The sequence below is a fragment of the Moschus berezovskii genome, chromosome 17 (genome assembly GCF_049115385.1).
Source record: "Moschus berezovskii isolate FMDL1 chromosome 17, NW_MosBer_1.0, whole genome shotgun sequence".
NCBI lineage: Eukaryota > Metazoa > Chordata > Mammalia > Artiodactyla > Moschidae > Moschus > Moschus berezovskii.
The window spans coordinates 5,615,888-5,633,190 of NC_142476.1; the positions used below are offsets into that span (position 1 = coordinate 5,615,888).

At 42.2% G+C, this 17,303-nt stretch overlaps 1 protein-coding gene across 4 annotated transcripts in view; it reads right to left on the reverse strand.

Annotated features, from left to right (window-relative positions):
• Positions 1-14,798, reverse strand: part of RBBP5 (RB binding protein 5, histone lysine methyltransferase complex subunit) — a 44,810-nt gene extending 30,012 nt beyond the window's left edge. For 3 of the 4 annotated variants that reach the window (XM_055420050.2, XM_055420048.2, XM_055420047.2), the window contains exon 1: positions 14,641-14,798. In XM_055420050.2, coding sequence (XP_055276025.1) covers positions 14,641-14,659 — 19 coding nt within the window. In that variant the 5' untranslated portion in view covers positions 14,660-14,798. Of the gene's footprint in view, positions 1-2,014; positions 2,084-14,640 lie in introns of all 4 variants that reach the window. The other variant, XM_055420049.2, reaches the window with a different exon arrangement.
• Positions 14,799-17,303: the final 2,505 nt, after the last annotated feature.

The window sequence follows — 17,303 nt, forward strand, 5'->3', positions numbered from 1 at the left end:
GTTGGAGAAGACTCTTGAGAGTCCCTTGGACTGAAACGAGATCAAACCAGTCAATCCTAAAGGAAATCAACCCTGAATATTCATTCAAAGGACTGATGTTGAAGCTGAAACTACAATACTTTGGACACCTGATGCGAAGAACTGGCTCATCTGAAAAGACCCTGATGCTGGGAAAGATTGAAGGCGGGAGGAGAAGGGGACAACAGAGGATGGTTGGATGGCATCATCGACTCAATGGACATAAGTCTGAGTAAACTCTGGGAGTTGGTGATGGACAGGGAGGCCTGGCGTGCTGTGGTCCATGGGGTCGCAAAGAGCCAGACACGACTGAGTGACTGGACTGAATAAACATTTTGAGCTACAGTATGATGATACTGCCTGCTTGTCAGAAGTCTTTAATGCAGCAACATCTTTATCAATATTTACTTATTATCCAAATATTTTATTACAGTGATAAAAAATTAACTATACTCTTAGAACTACTGCTCCAAGAAAGCTGTTTACATTTAGGATATCCAAATAAGATTCCATTGAAAAAAATAAGACTACTATTTTTAGTTTTTGACCATATGATCCAGCAATTTCACTCCTGAGTATATTTTTGAAGAAAATGAAAACACTAACTCAAAAAGATTCATGCAACCTAACGTTCACAGCAGCATTATTTACAATAGCCAAGATAACAGAAGCAACCTAAGTGCCCACCAACAGATGAGTGTGTAAAGAAGCTATGGAAAGTGTGCATGTGTGCGTGTGTGTGTGTGTGTGTGTACATATATATTTATATAAGTAATAATATATTTCTCAGTCATAAAAAAGAATAAGATGCTACCATTTGTTACCAGTGGAGAGAGGGACAGAGGACAGGGAGAGAGGTACCAACTCTTATGCATAAAATAAACAAACTCTAAACATATACTGTACAGCATGGGGAGTATAACCAATACTTCGTAATAACTTTAAATGGAGTATAATCCATAAAAATATTGAATCACTATGTCGCATACCTGAAACTAATGTTGTAAATCAACTGTACTTCAATTTTTTAAAGACATCTGATTTTTAAAAATCTGAAAATAAATTTTATTACATTTTATCCTTTGTAAAAATTAATAGAACTCTAAACAGTGAAAACATTAAAACTAGTCAAAAGAAGTCAGGCCTTAAAATTAAAAAAACTAAAAGACGAGTACAAAGCTGAACAACTGCCCCCTTCCAAGAAAGGCAATCATTTTGATTTATCTAATGTGTACCAAACTTTAGTGTGACTGCATTCAAATATTAAAGACAAAAATGAAATGAAAAGCTGAAACCAGATCCAGATAGGCTTTTTTTTGAAACAACCTTTTGAAAATTACTAAACTAATACATGTAAGTAATAAAAATATGTGTAATTAAAAAATGATGGTTTCTTCCCTGCAACCCTCCAATTCAATTCCTGGGTCAGAAAGATCCACTGGAGAAGTGATAGGCTACCCACTCCAGTGTTCTTGGGCTTCCCTTGTGGCTCAGCTGGTAAAGAATCCACCTGCAATGTGGGAGACCTGGATTCGATCTCTGAGTTGGGAAGATCCCCTGGAGAAGGGAACGGCTACCCACTCCAGTTTTCTGGCCTGGAGAATACCATGGACTGTATAGTCCATGGGGTCACAAAGAGTTGGACACAACTGAGCGACCTTCACTCCCACTCACCAAGGTAAAAATTTCCATATATTTCTGTATGCTTATAGAAACATTAACATATTTAATGTCTGTTTCCTAAATAAAATACTATTAGGTTGGTGTAAAAGTAACAGCAGTTTAGAATTGCTGAAATTTGCATTTGATACTGAAATACATTCTTAAATATGGTTATGTTATACATCATTTTAATGCACATTTCTTGCTTTGTTTGTTGCTAATGACTTACTACTTGCTGTTTTTATTTATTTTAAACTTGGGAAATGGTGCTAGACAAAAAGTAAGTTCTGGCAATTTTCTCATTCAAGTTTGTAAGGCAGCAAAATCAACTCACAACATCGACAGTCCATTTGGCCCAGGAACTACTGGTGGACATACAATGCCAGCGGTGGTTCAAGAAGCTCTGCAAAGGAAGATGAGAGCCCTGAAGATGAGGAGCACAGTGGCGGGCCATCGGAAGCTGACAAGCACCAATTTAGATGATCATCGAAGCAGAAGTTGCCAAAGAGCTCGACAATGACAGTCGTCCGGCACTTGAAGCGAATAGGAAAGATAAAAAAGCTTGACAAGCTTTTTGCAGCCTCATAAGGGGACTGCAAATAAAAAACAATCGTTTTGAACTGTCTTCTCTTACTCTACACAACAACAAACCATTTCTCAAACTGTGATGTGCGATAAAAAGTGGATTTCATAGGACAACGGGCAACGATCAGCTCAGTGGCTGGACTGAAAAGAAGCTCCAAAGCACTTCCCAAAGCCAACTTGCACCCAAAAAAAGTCATGGTCACTGTTTGGTTGTCTCCTGCTCATCTGATCCACTACAGCCTTCTGAATCCTGGTGAAACCATTACATCTGAGAAGTATGCTCAGCAAATCGATGAGATGCACCAAAAACTCCAAGCCTGGAGCTGACACTGGTCAACATAAAGGGCACAATTCTTCTCCGTGACAACACTTGATCGCATATCACACAACCAACACATCAAAAGCTGAATGAATTGGGCTACAAAATTTTGCCTCTTCAGTCATATTCACTATAAGGTACCTCCCACCACCCATTACCACTTCTTCAAATATCTCAACAATTCAGGGAAAACACTTCCACAACCAGGAGGAGGCAGAAAAAGCTTTTCAAGAGTCGATCAAATACCAAAGCATGGATTTTTATGCTACAGGAATAAACAAACTAATATCTCATTGGCAAAACTGTGTGACTATAACGGTTACTATTTTGATTAACAAAGATGTATTTGAGCCTAGTTATAATGACTTAAAATTCATGGTCTGAAACCGCAATTACATTTGTACCAACCTAATACACATAATATATTTACTATATTAATATGCATTATGAACAAGGGAAGACATTACACATGGACATCAACAGATGGCCAACACTGAAATCAGATTGATTATATTCTTTGCAGCCAAAGATGGAGAAGCTCTATATAGTCAGCAAAAACAAGACCAGAAGCTGACTGTGGCTCAGATCATGAAGAAAGTCGGGAAAACCACTAAACCATTCAGGTATGACCTAAATCAAATCCCTTATGACTATACAGGGGAAGTGACAAATAGATTTAAAAGACTAGATCTGATAGACAAGAGTGTCTGATGAACTCTGGACGGAGGTTCGTGACACTGTACAGGAGACAGGGACCAAGACCACCCCCAGGAAAAGAAATGCAAAAAAGCAAAATGGCTGTCTGAGAGGCCTTACAAATAGCTGTGAAAAGAAGAGAAGCGAAAAGCAAAGGAGAAAAGGAAAGATATACCAATTTGAATGCAGAGTTCCAAAGAATAGCAAGGAGAGATAAGAAAGCCTTTCTCAGCGATCAATTCAAAGAAATAGAGGAAAACAACAGAATGGGAAAGACTAGACATCTCTTCAAGAAAACCAGAGATACCAAGGGAACATTTCATGCAAAGATGGGCTCGATAAAGGACAGAAATGGTATGGGGTTAACAGAAGCAGAAGATATTAAGAAGAGGTGGCAAGAATACACAGAAGAACTGTACAAAAAGATCTTCATGACCCAGATAATCACGATGGTGTGATCACTGACCTAGAGCCAGACACCCTGGAATGTGAAGTCAAGTGGGTCTTAGGAAGCATCACTATGAACAAAGCTAGTGGAGGTGATGGAATTCCAGTTGAGCTATTTCAAATCCTGAAAGAGGATGCTGTGAAAGTGCTGCACTCAATATGCCAGCAAATTTGGAAAACTTAGCAGTGGTCACAGGACTGGAAAAGGTCAGTTTTCATTCCAATCCCAAAGAAAGGCAATGCCAAAGAATGCTCAAACTACCGCACAATTACACTCATCTCACATGCCTGTAAAGTAATGCTCAAAATTCTCCAAGCCAGGCTTCAGCAATACATGAACTGTGAACTTCCAGATGTTCAACCTGGTTTTAGAAAAGACAGAGGAACCAGAGATCAAATTGCCAACATCCGTTGGATCATCGAAAAAACAATAGAGTTCCAGAAAAACATCTATTTCTGCTTTACTGACTATGCCAAAGCCTTTAACTGTGTGGATCACAATAAACTGTGGAAAATTCTGAACGAGAAGGGAATACCAGACCACCTGACCTGCCTCTTGAGAAACCTGTATGCAGGTCAGGAAGCAACAGTTAGAACTGGACATGGAACAGACTGGTTCCAAATAGGAAAAGGAGTATGTCAAGGCTGTATATTGTCACCCTGCTTATTGAACTTATATGCAGAGTACATCATGAGAAACTGGGCTGAAATAAGCACAAGCTGGAATCAAACTTGCCGGGAGAAATATCAATCACCTCAGATATGCAGATGACACCACGCTTATGGCAGAAAGTGAAGAGGAACTAAAAGAGCCTTTTGATGAAAGTGAAAGAGGAGAGTGAAAAAGTTGGCTTAAAGCTCAACATTCAGATAACTAAGATCATGGCATCTGGTCCCATCACTTCATGGCAAATAGATGGGGAAACAGTGGAAACAGTGACAGTTTTATTTTGCGGGGCTCCAAAATCACTGCACCGGAGAAGGCAATGGCAAGCCACTCCAGTACTATTGCCTAGAAAATCCCATGGATGGAGGAGCCTGGTGGGCTGCAGTCCGTGGGGTCGCTAAGGGTCGGACACAACTGAGCGACTTCACTTTCACACATTGGAGAAGGAAATGGCAACCCACTCCAGTGTTCTTGCCTGGAGAACCCCAGGGACGGGGGAGCCTGGCGGGCTTCCGTCTATGGGGTCACACAGAGTCAGACACGACTGAAGTGACTCAGCAGCAGCAGCAGCAAAATCACTGCACATGGTGATTGCAGCCATGAAATTAAAAGACGCTTACACCTTGGAAGGAAAGTTATGACCAACCTAGACAGCATACTAAAAAGCAGAGACATTACTTTGCCAACAAAGGTCCGTCTAGTCAAGGCTATGGTTTTTCCCGTGGTCATGTATGGATGTGAGAGTTGGACTGTGAAGAAAGCTGATCGCCGAAGAATTGATGCTTTTGAACTGTGGTGCTGGAGAAGACTCTTGAGAGTCCCTTGGACTGCAAGGAGATCCAACCAGTCCATCCTAAAGGAGATCAGTGGTGTTCATTGGAAGGTCTGATGTTGAAGCTGAAACTCCAATACTTTGGCCACCTGATGCAAAGAGCTGACCCATTTGAAAAGACCCTGATGCTGGGAAAGACTGAGGGCAGTAGAAGAAATGGGATGACAGAGGATGAAATGGTTGGATGGCATCACCAACTCAATGGACATGAGTTTGGGTTCAGTTCAGTTCAGTTCAGTCGCTCAGTCGTGTCCAACTCTCCGCGACCCCATGAATCACAGCACGCCAGGCTTCCCTGTCCATCACCAACTCCCAGAGTTCACTCAAACTCATGTCCACAGAGTCGGTGATGCCATCCAACCATCTCATTCTCTGTCGTCCCCTTCTCCTCCCGCCCCCAACCTTTCCTAGCATCAGAGTCTTTTCCAGTGAGTCAACTCGTCGCATGAGGTGGCCAAAGTATTGCAGTTTCAGTTTTAGCATCAGTCCTTCCAATGAACACCCAGGATTGATCTCCTTTAGAATGGACTGGATGGATCTCCTTGCAAGTGGGAATTGGTGTGAGACAGAGAGACCTGGCATGCTGCAGGTCATGAGGTCGCAAACAGTCCGACACGACTGAGCGACTGAACGGAACTGAACTGATGAACAAAATATCCTATATAGCTTTCCAAAGCAATAATAGAGATCTATATTCACATGATAAGAGAAAAAAGGAATATTCATTTAAAAATTTAAATCAAAACAAAAAACCATAATCTAAACACATGAAGTACTCAGGAAGGAGCAGAGCGTGATTTGCTGTGTTCAGAGAAAAGAAAGCCATATTTAAGATTCTGAAAGGACTTCCCTTGGGTCCCAGTGATTCTAAGTAATTCTACTGCAGGGGGCATAGGTTCCATCCCCTGGTCTGGGAACTGACATCCTGAAAGCTATGCCGCGTGATCAAAAACAACAAAAAGGATTCTGAAAGAATCCAGAATCCCTGGACAATTTTAACATATAACTATGTTTCAACACAGACTACTCCTGATTTTGTTCTTTTGTTTTATGCACTGGATGAGTTTTTTTTTTTCTTTTTCCTGAAGGTCTGTGCGCTGTGCACTAAGTCACTTCAGTCATTTCCAACTCTTTGCAACCCTATGAACCGCAGCCCGCAATGCTCCTCTCGTCCATGGAATTCTCCAGGCAAGAAGACTGGATCCTTCTCCAGGGGATCTTCCCAGCCCAGGGATTAAACTGCATTGGCAGGCAGGTTCTTTACTACTAGCACTACCTGGGAAGCCTTTTTGAAGGTCATCCTAGTTAATAGGAAGGTAGCAAGAAATCTAAAGGAATACAAAGAGAAAGTGATATATAAAAAAGACTTAAGTTCATCTGAGGCACTTTGGTTGAGGAGCTTGAGCAAGAATGCTGTCAAGTAGGGTTATGGTAGCACAAAACCACTTCCCCCACAGGTTCAAGGCCATTTTTACGTTCTCCATCTCCCATCATCTAACATTTAACATTGTTACAATTAGATTCTTGGGCTTGGTTTTGAAGACCACAGAGCGGAGGAAAAGAGATGCCCAAATACAGCTCCCAAGGAGAAATAAACCCTAGTCAGATTAAACTTCATAATACACTTGATAATTCAAAAAACATGAATGACTGTTACAACAAAAGACATATTTCCAAAACTGATTACAGAAGAAAAATTCTTGACTGGATCAATAAGGAAAGAACACACCTAAAAGTTGTTAAAGAACCTGTCATTCAAATAAAAATTTTTTTAATGTTTAATATTAAAAAAAGGACAGCAGGCCCATATGGTTTTATGAGACATATTTTTTTAATGGTTTATTCCTCCTAAATCTCAAGGCACAAATAATTATAATGTTACTCAAGCTATTTCTAAGCAGAAAAAATACAGAGTAATGTCTTATAAAACCAACACAGCTAATAACAAAACCTGATACAGATGGGTGAAAAAGAAAACAAGTCTCTTCCACTTAAGAACAGAAATGGGGCAAGGTTTATGAATCACCTATAAATTCTACAGAAAAATTATTTCTAGCAACGTAAATAACTATAATCAGATTCTAAACACAAAAAACCTAGAGTTTACTATTCTACCATATAAGAAGGCATAATGGCATATAGCAAGAGGAGTGGGGAGGGGGAAGAACAGGCCCACTCCAAACCTGTTCCAAAGGAACAATAGCACAATGCATTCGAATGTATACCCTTGGTCAGGAATGTTTAAGTCATACAATCCTATGAGTAGATATTGAAAACAAATTTGCTAAAACTCAATAGTTCATTCTAATAATAGCCAATGCAATAAGAAAATGAAACAACTGGTTTAAACGTTAATATAGGAAATAACACTATCTCTCTTTTCTGGTATCACTGACTGTCTAGAAAACAGAAGAAATGTTAATTTAAAAAACTAGCACCAAATTAGTAAGAAAATAAGGGAAGGTGGTTTTATATCAGGAAAACATTCAACCATTAATAGCTTTTCTCTACATTGGCAATTAATATCCAGAAATGAAAAGGAAGGGGAAAATTCCACTCACAGTGGTTACAGACATAAATATTTAAGGAAAAATGTAATAAGACATGCCATGTATGAAGAAGAAAACTATAAAATCTTAGTTAATAACGTAAAATATGAATAAGTGAAAAGGCAATCAACAATGCATTCTGGGATAGAAAAGCTTAATGGCTTTCTCCAAAAACAAATAAATTTTATGCAATTCCAGATGGATTAAAGAAAAATGTAGAAGCAATTCTAAATGAACTGCAAGGCTGCTGATAAATGATAAAAATGACATTTCAATTTAGTGGAGAATTTATTTTATATGGATGGACAAATAACTATCCATCTGAAAGAAAAAATAGCTCCGATTCCTCTCTCATATCATATATAAAAATAAATCTCAGGTAAATTAGTGATTTTAAAATCAAAAATCTTAGAAAAAAATTTGAGAGATTCCATGTATAATATAGGGTGGGTAAGACCTTAACAAAATTAGAAAACTAAAGGAGAGAAATACATCTGATTATATAAAAACTGGAACATTTTGCATGGCACAAGTTCCCATAAACAAAAGATTTACAAAACCTGGCAATGTAGATGATGGGTAAGAGTTGGTATCTATACTATAAAACAAGTCTATACAACAATAAGGAAAAACAATCTAAAAGAAAGGCTAAAGAATATGAATAAACAAGAAGAAATAAGATGGCCTCTAAACAAAGGAAAACATCAAATTCAGAGAAATGTAAATCAAATGAAAAATGAGATGCCACTTTCATCCATCAGACAGGAAAATTTAGAGACAGCACACCTGCTGGGGGCGGAATGTAAATAAAGGAACATTTTCAGTCACTGTCTATAAAAATGGGAATTGTTACAGCAGTTTGGAAAAGGAATTTGACAGAATCTATTAAAAGCAAAAATATCCCTCATCTCAATAATCCTACAAGTGGAAACCTAAACACAACAATGGTACGTAAGGACAACGGTTTTTAAAGTATTGCTCGTGATTGCAAAAAAAAAAACCAAAAAAACCAATTCCTGCCCGCCAACTGGAAACAAGGTAAATGCCTACTATTATTAGTAGAATGAATGAACTGCTGTGTTCAAAGATGGACTGTTGTCGTCACTAAGTCGTGTCCAACTCTTTTGTGACCCGCCAGGTTCCTTGGTCCACAGGAGTACCCAGGGAAATATGGATAAATTACACTAATTCTCTTGAAAATTTTTATCTGTGCTACTTAAGTAAAAAAAAGACACAAAGTATATATAATCCAATCTCATTTTTTTGTTAACATGTGTATATACACACATACAAATAGGCAGAGAGAAAAATACGCAAGGAGATACATGGGATTATCAACAAAGAAAGGAGGAGGCGGGGGAAAAAAGATCACTTAAACATTTATAATGAATTCTCTGGTGGCCACACTTCACACAAAGGACACAAGCTCAATCCCTGGTCGGGAACAAAGATCTGCATGCCATGACAAATAAAGACATAAACAAATAAATAAGCACTTACAGTTAAAATTCTATACCATGAGTGTGTATCTAACATGAGTGCATTAAAAATCATTAGCTCTGTCATCTCCTAATGTGTAGGAACAGGCTTCCCAGGTGGGTCAGTGTTAAAGAGTCTGCCTGCAAATGCAGGAGATGTGCGTTTGATCCCTGGGTTGGAGAGATCCCCCAGAGAAGGAAATGGCAACCCCTTCTAGTATTCTGGCCTGGAGAATTCTATGGACAGAGGAGCCTGGTGGGCTACAGTCCATGGCGTCGCAGAGCCAGACATGATTTAGCGACTAAACAACACTTGCATTGTTTGCACTGCTGTGATAAATATTTACTGTATATGTTAATTTAAAAAGCATAAAGAAATTTAATGAGTTTTCTAGACTTGAACTCATGCTGGCTCATCAATTCTTTCAAGTGCTCAAACTTGCATTTATCATTAGAAGCTACCCTTACTAAATGCTTATGTGTCAAGCTCTGTACTAAGATTTTCTGTACGCTGTCTCATTCAATCCTCTCCATTCACTATTAAGTGAGTACTATCATAACCCATTTCACAGTCAGATTAAAAGTTAAGTCATGTCCCAAACTGACAGTGAAACACTGGCAAAACTGGAACGTGAAGAAACCGTTCTCTTAACTGTAAGTGCACTATAATCTGTAACTTGCCCAAATTTGACCTCCAGGTTACTAGTCTATGAGTTACAAAACTCACCTGTCCTTTATTAAAGTCAAAATTCTGCCCATCTCCTTTATTTTTGCATGTCTTTTCTCTCCCCAAGACACAAAGATCCTCAACATTACTTCACATGCAAGTTCCTTCAAGCCTAAGGAATACAGTTCAACCAAGAGAAGTGAGCTCGGTAACCAACCTAAATCTCTCCCTATGAAGGGCTTTCCTTTGCAATGTGCAGTGATCACTTTATTTGCCCCGCTGCCCCCCATCTTCCTTGCCTTCACACTCCACATAATGAAGCCGCCTCATTTTTACAGTATTGGCCTTTGATCCCATTAGCTTTCCTGAAACTTTTTTTTTTAATTATTATACACTAGAATTCTTTTTCTTTTTTTTGATGTGGACCATTGCTTCTGTGTGGTTTTTCGGGTGAGAGGCATGTGGAATCTTAGTTCCCTGACCAGGGATTGAACCTGTAACCCCTGCACTGGAGGTAAAGTCTTAACCACCGAATCACCAAGGAAGTCCCTCCTGGCATGATTCTTAAAAGCTGGTGCCAAGCAACTATATGCACACAATTTAAAAATAAATAAAGCTGGTGTCACCCTCATACTCACTTTCAGCAATGCACCCTTCTCTTTTTGAGAATCTGAGTTTAGACTGCTTTCAGTGTGAGCACACCAGTTCCTGAAGGGGCCTCCTCTTTTTTTTCTAGTTACGATCCTTTCTCCAAACTGCCTTTTTGCTTTCTAGGTCTTTAGAGACATCTTTCTCCTAGTCTGATGACATGGAATAATACCATTCCCTAAACTGCTGAACACCTTCCTGCTTAAAAAACTTGGTAATCAGGAACTCTAAAGTTTCATGGTCCTTTTCTCCCAATGGAAGTATTTTGGACTTGCCAACTAATTCTTTCCTACTGTAAAAGTTAGGTCCAGAATAGCAGTTTCCATTCCACTTCCTCAATCTAACAGGTGATGACAACAGTCACCACCATTTCTTTTTAGAGAAATGCAACTTACAGGTGGCTAAATAACTGATCCCCTGGCTCCAGTCTGGCCTCCATTATCAATCCTTAACAAAGCTGCTACAGCCTGTTTTCTAAGCCCCAAATCTCACATCACTTACCTGCTCAAAAATCTCCCCTGCTAAAATAAACAATATACTAAAATCCTAAGCATAATTTTAGAAAGCAATAATCTGGCCCCTACCAGTATTTACCATTTATCTTTGACTAACTCCCCTTTAGCACCTGGGATGGAATCTTGCATAATCCACCCTAAGCACCAGCTGAAAGCTACTAGCATGTGAGTATTCATCACATGTCCATGCCTCAAGTTCGCCCCTACTGTTCTCTGCGCTGGTAATCACCTACATCACCTTTTCCCCTTGGAACAAGCCTAACCCATCTTTACTGTCTGACTTAAATGACGCTTCTGCTACAAACTCATCCCCAAATTCTACTGCCGCCCCAACAACGCAGAACCAACTGCTCTTTCAGCTGGATTCCTGCCATTTATTGTGGCTCCATATCATACAGTCATCGTTTACATCCCCCTCCTCCTGTGTGGGTGTTAGCCGCTCAGTCGTGTCCAACTGTTGGCCATCCCATGGCCTGCAGCCCACCAGGCTTCTCTTGTCCATGGAATTCTCCAGGCAAGAATACTGAAGTGGACTGCCACTCCCTTCTCCATAGGATCTTCCTAACCCAGGGACGAGCCCTGGTCTCCTGCACCACAGGCTGATTCTTTACCGTCTGAGCCACAGGGAGGTCCTCTCCTCCCTGTTCCAGGTATCTATCCAGGCAGAAACCGCATCTTATTTCAGTGTTTATCAAACATTAGGACCCAATCCACCACAAATGGATAAATCATTCACGGAGCCATACAAGTTCTTTAACAGACTAGAACAGAAGATACCAGAGGCCACTGAGCAAACCAACAATCAGTATCATTTTGAGAAACTTACTTACACCTATATATAATGGGTTATGACAAAATATATTTCTTACTATGAGCTGACTTAAGTTTGAAAAACTGTTAAATTTTATCTCCAGTGCATACTGCCTAATACACAGCAAGGCCTCAGTGCCTAAGACTCAGTGCTCCCAATGCAGGGGCCTGGGTTTGAACCCTGGCCAGGAAACTAGATCCCACACACTGCAACTAAGACCAAGCAGAGCCCAATAAATAAATTCTTTTTAAAAAAAGAAAATGGCTGCAGAGGTAAAAGTATTTGAGAGTCCATATTAAGAACACATTATCATTCCTTTCCTTTATCTGGCCAGATATGCTTTAGTATGCTCCCACAATCATATCACTTCTGTTCCTTTCTCCTTTTTATCTGCAATAATTAACTTTCTCACCGTAAAAAATTCAGTCATTCCCATAGAGAATTATATCCTTTGAGTCCAGTCAGTCTTTTAAACTGTCTAACCTTCCAATGCTAATGTTCCTTCCTAAGTTTTACCTGCATGAAACTTCCGTACCATACAAGAAAACTCCCATCCTATGACTCTGCTCTGTTTCAAGGTATGCGCCTAATACTTCTCCTTCATCCCCAAGTTTTTAAACACAAGAATCAACTCTGCCTCCAGTCCATCTCCCACATCTTCCTAAATTGTAATTAGTTTCTGTTCAAGTTGCTAAGGAGTCCCAAGTTGCCCAAAAAGTGAGTAGCCCTTTCTCAGCTCTGAGCCTCAATTGCTCCACAACTGCTTCTGTGGAAGATGCCACACTAACCCATACTCTCTTTTACCTCCAATGAATACGTATATGAAAAGCACCTGAAATGAGGCCGAGCTCACAGTAAGCAGTATGGAGCTGTTAGCTGATATGTTATCATTTATTCCTCCTCTTATCCTTGAGATACAGATTACTATCCAAGAATGTGTCCTCAGCAGTTTCTTTTTCTTCCACTCCCACTTTCTCCCCGGGTCTTATCATCTAACCACGAGGTTTTGATTGGCTTACCTGTAGGAGTACTATAAACCTCTGTCATAAATACAAACCTCTCTCCTAAATCCCAGGTCAACACTTGACATGCCCAAGGTTAAGTGTCTTCTCCAGACGCTCTTCACGTTTCTGAAGAGCGCCACTTCCGACTCCCATTCTCTTTCACGTCACTCTTCCTCAGCACCAGCACCACCACGACTGCATCAATTTTCACACTGTCCACTCTACATTCTTTACGTCTTTTCTTCCCATTTCCTAGTTCAGATCTTCTGTATCCCTCATCTACTCTAGCCCTCCAAGCTGGTTTCACAACTTCCAAGACTCCACCCCACACTGTTGTCAGATAAATCTTTTTTTAAAAAATCATAGCTCTGATTCAGTTACTTAGCAGGTCAAAACCTTTTAATGCATCTGCTCTACTTTCCTTAAAAAGCAACACTTCTCAGCTGGGCATTCAAGAGCCTCCACAGACCAGGCAGCAACAACCCTGTCTCTTCACCTTCTCACCTTATTCACAGTACCCACAACCCGGCCAAGCAGGAAAATATCTTCAGGATTCATTTCACTGACACCTTAGCTCAAACATATTCCTAAGAAGCATTCCTCCCAATATTTTCAACATTTTGCCAGTCTTAAACATCCACTCAAAACTCCAAATCCTCCACAGGTTTTGTTTTTCTTTCTGGATTACCTTTCTTGCTCTGCCCCAAAGATATTCACTCCCCTCTTTCAGATGTTCTTAGCCCTTTGCTATTGTTGTTTAGTGGCCAGTCGTGTCTGACTCTTTCGTGATCCCATGGACTGGCATTTCCCAGGCAAGAATACTGAAGTGAGTTGCCATTTCCTTCTCCAAGGGATCTTCCCTACCCAGGGATGGAACCTGAGTCTTCTGCATTGCAGGCGGATTCTTTACCGCTCAGCCACCAGGGAAGCCCTTAAAAGCAAAAACCATTCCTTAAAAAGCGTTATAGTCCTTAGGACCGTCAGTATATCTTCTGAATTTAATTTTTTTAAACAGAAACAAACATAGCAAGTCACTTAGAAGTTCTTGAAAACCTGACATCCTTAGGCTATGATACTAAACGTAACCTAATGAAAACCCAGAAAGACCTACAGTTTTTAAACAGATTGGGTAAAGGGTAGGGAAGAAATGCATCAGAGATGGTGACAAAAGAAAACGGCCTTCCAGCTCAGTGCTCAGTGTTTTACATAACGTCCCTGGTAAGTAACATAAACAGAAAGTCAAGGCAGCTGGACTCCAGTGCCAACTGTACCACTTACTTGCTTAGCGCCTTCAGGTCAGCAGCCTCTGAGTTTTTCATTTGCTCAATGAGGCACTGCTACTAGAAGACACACAAGTTCCCCTCCTTAGGCACCCATGTTTCACCAAACCCTGACAAGTGCTCAGAGCCTCCCTCACTTCCTGGGTTCCCGCCCCGATGTAACTCTGGTCCTGCTCTGGGCTGCTGCAGCACCTGAGATCCCTGTATTCGAAAGTAACTCGCAAACTACCTGTCCCTGTCGTTTCACAACTGAGCTGCAAAGCGCGCTCGAGGAGAGCGACGCACTCCGCTCGGGCAGAAGCCCGGCTTCCCGCCGCAGTCGCCGCTCCAGACCGAAGCGCCCACAGATCTGGACCAGGCGTCCAGAGCCGGGTCCCTGAGACTGCAGGCGCGTCCCCTCCGCCTGGGCCCCTCCTTTCCAGGACCGAAGCTTCCCCAGGACCCAGCCGCAGCCCTCCTCACCCAGCAACTCGAGGTTCATGCCTGAGGACTCCGGCCGCCCGGCCTCGGCTCAGCGACTACACCCGCGCCCGCGCCCGCCCGCGAAGCCCGCGTCCGAGTTGGGGGCGCCGCAGAGCGCCGGCGCAGGCCCCGGAGCCTCCCTGCTTCAGAGGACCCGCGGCTTCCGCCGCCTGCCCTCGCTTCCGCCTTCGTTCGGGCGGGCTGTCCACGAATATGCCTAACCAAAAAGAAGACGGACGGCCCTCGGAACCACTTGACTGTGCTATTTTTTAAGAAATGAAAATGCTGTCGTCACTCGGCTTTTTCCACCTGCCAGAGTTTGGGGCTGTCCCCCCGAGGCTCGAGGTAAGTGAGTTAGAGGGTTCAGGCACAGACTTAGACGACCCACCCGCCCTTGCTGTGTGCCCCGCGCGCCGTCCCGGCGGGGTGCCTCGGCCGCGGCTGAAAGGTTCCGGCTGGGCGCCGCTGAAGTGAAGGGGCCCGCGCGGGACAGGGCGGTCTCGGAGTTTGCGGTGGGTCTCACAGCGGTCAGCGCGGTACCCAGTCCGTGCGCGCTGCTTGGCGGGTACCTGTCTCAGTCTGGGAAAGTTACTTCACGTTTGTAGAGGTATGTCGTGGATCCCACAGAAACGTCCAAGGGCATTTATCCAAGGATCTACCGTGTCCCCAGCGTTCGCCAGGACGCCAAAAGTGAATGGGAATGAGAGGGGACTGCGTTCCCTGAGCTCAACCAGGCAAGGCTGTGATGAGATCCCCGGAGCAACGACAGAGAACGGTTGATGTAACTAGCGAACGGGCAGATTCTCTATAAACGAACTTTGACTGTGGATGCTGTGGGCAATCATAAAAAGAAAAAAAACAAAGATGGGGATAAATTGGCAGCAAAAAAACAAACAAACAAATAGGACTGAAGCTAGATCCTCTTATGCAGATTTAAAACCAGTCATCCCAGCTTCATTCCTAGTACTAACGTTATCCTTTGGGCAGTATTTTGTACCCTGTACCTCAGTCTTGTTATATGTAAAATGGGGGTCGTGCTTACAGGGCTATTGTGAAGAGTAAATGAGTTAACACATAGGAAATACTTAGAACAGCAAATGCCTACTAAATGTTAATTGCTGCTGCTGCTGCTGCTAAGTCGCATCAGTCGTGTCCGACTCTGTGCGACCCCAGAGACGGCAGCCCACCAGGCTCCCCCATCCCTGGGATTCTCCAGGCAAGAACACTGGAGTGGGTTGCCATTTCCTCCTCCAATGTGTGAAAGTGGAAAGTGAAAGTGAAGTCGCTCAGTCGTGTCCGACTCTTAGCGACCCCATGGACTACTTAGCCCTAAATTATCTCACTTCCTTGAGACCATTAAGGTAGCTAGTGGTCCCATTTGACCAAAAACGGCATCACTCAGTTCAGTTCAGTCGCTCAGTCGTGTCGGACTCTTTGCGACCCCATGAATTACAGCACGCCAGGCCTCCCTGTCTATCACCAACTCCCAGAGTTCACTCAAACTCATGTCCATCGAGTCGGTGATGCCATCCAGCCATCTCATTCTCTGTCGTCCCCTTCTTCTCCCGCCCCCAATCCCTCCCAGCATCAGAGTCTTTTCCAGTGAATCAACTTGTCACATGAGGTGGCCAAAGTATTGCAGTTTCAGCTTTAGCATCAGTCCTTCCAATGAACACCCAGGACTGATCTCCTCTAGGATGGACTGGTTGGATCTCCTTGCAGTCCAAGAGACTCTCAAGAATCTTCTCCAACACCACAGTTCAAAAGCATCAGTTCTTCGGCACTCAGCTTTCTTCACAGTCCAACTCTCACATCCATACATGACCACTGGAAAAACCATAGCCTTGACTAGACAGACCTTTGTTGGCAAAGTAATGTCTCTGCTTTTTAATATGCTGTCTAGGTTGGTCATAACTTTCCTTCCAAGGAGTAAGCGTCTTTTAATTTCATGGCTGCAATCAGCATCCACAGTGATGGCATCACTAGAGCGGCAAATAACCAAATCTAGATCTAATACCTGATCTAAGTGCTGTCTCAGCCTTCCCCAGAAAGTCTTTATCAGTTTATCTGAAGTTTTCTGGTCAGCACCAACGAGGTAATTCTCTCCTGGGCCCTCTCCACTCCTGTCTCCACCCCAAACTCCCCCTGAAGGAGCAATCTGCATGATAAAAACTCCTGCCACTTCCTTCCTCCCTGAAAGAAGTTTTCTTGGCCTAAAAATAATCCTTTCTTTTCTTCTGCTAATAGCTCCCTTACCCCACCCTTCTTCCTATAAGAAACTTCTGAAATAGCAACCCACTCCGGTACTCTTGTCTGGAAAATCCCATGGATGGGGGAGCCTGATGGGCTACAGTCCATGGGGTTGCAGAGAGTGGGACACGACTGAGTGACTTCACTTTCTTCCTGTTCTGTACCGTCTCCCGGAGTGCCCTTCTGTTTACTAGATGGAATGTTACCCACCTAGTTTAATAATGCCAATTAGATCTTCTAATTTAGTGGGTTGGATTTTGGTTTTTAACAGGCAGACTGCATTCCTTCACATATCCAAAACATTGCCAAAACGTCATCCAAAATATTTTACTATTAACAATGACTGTAGGAGTATTTCTGCACACCCTTGTAATCATTCGTTATTAATCTGTCCTCTGAAACTGCCAATTGGG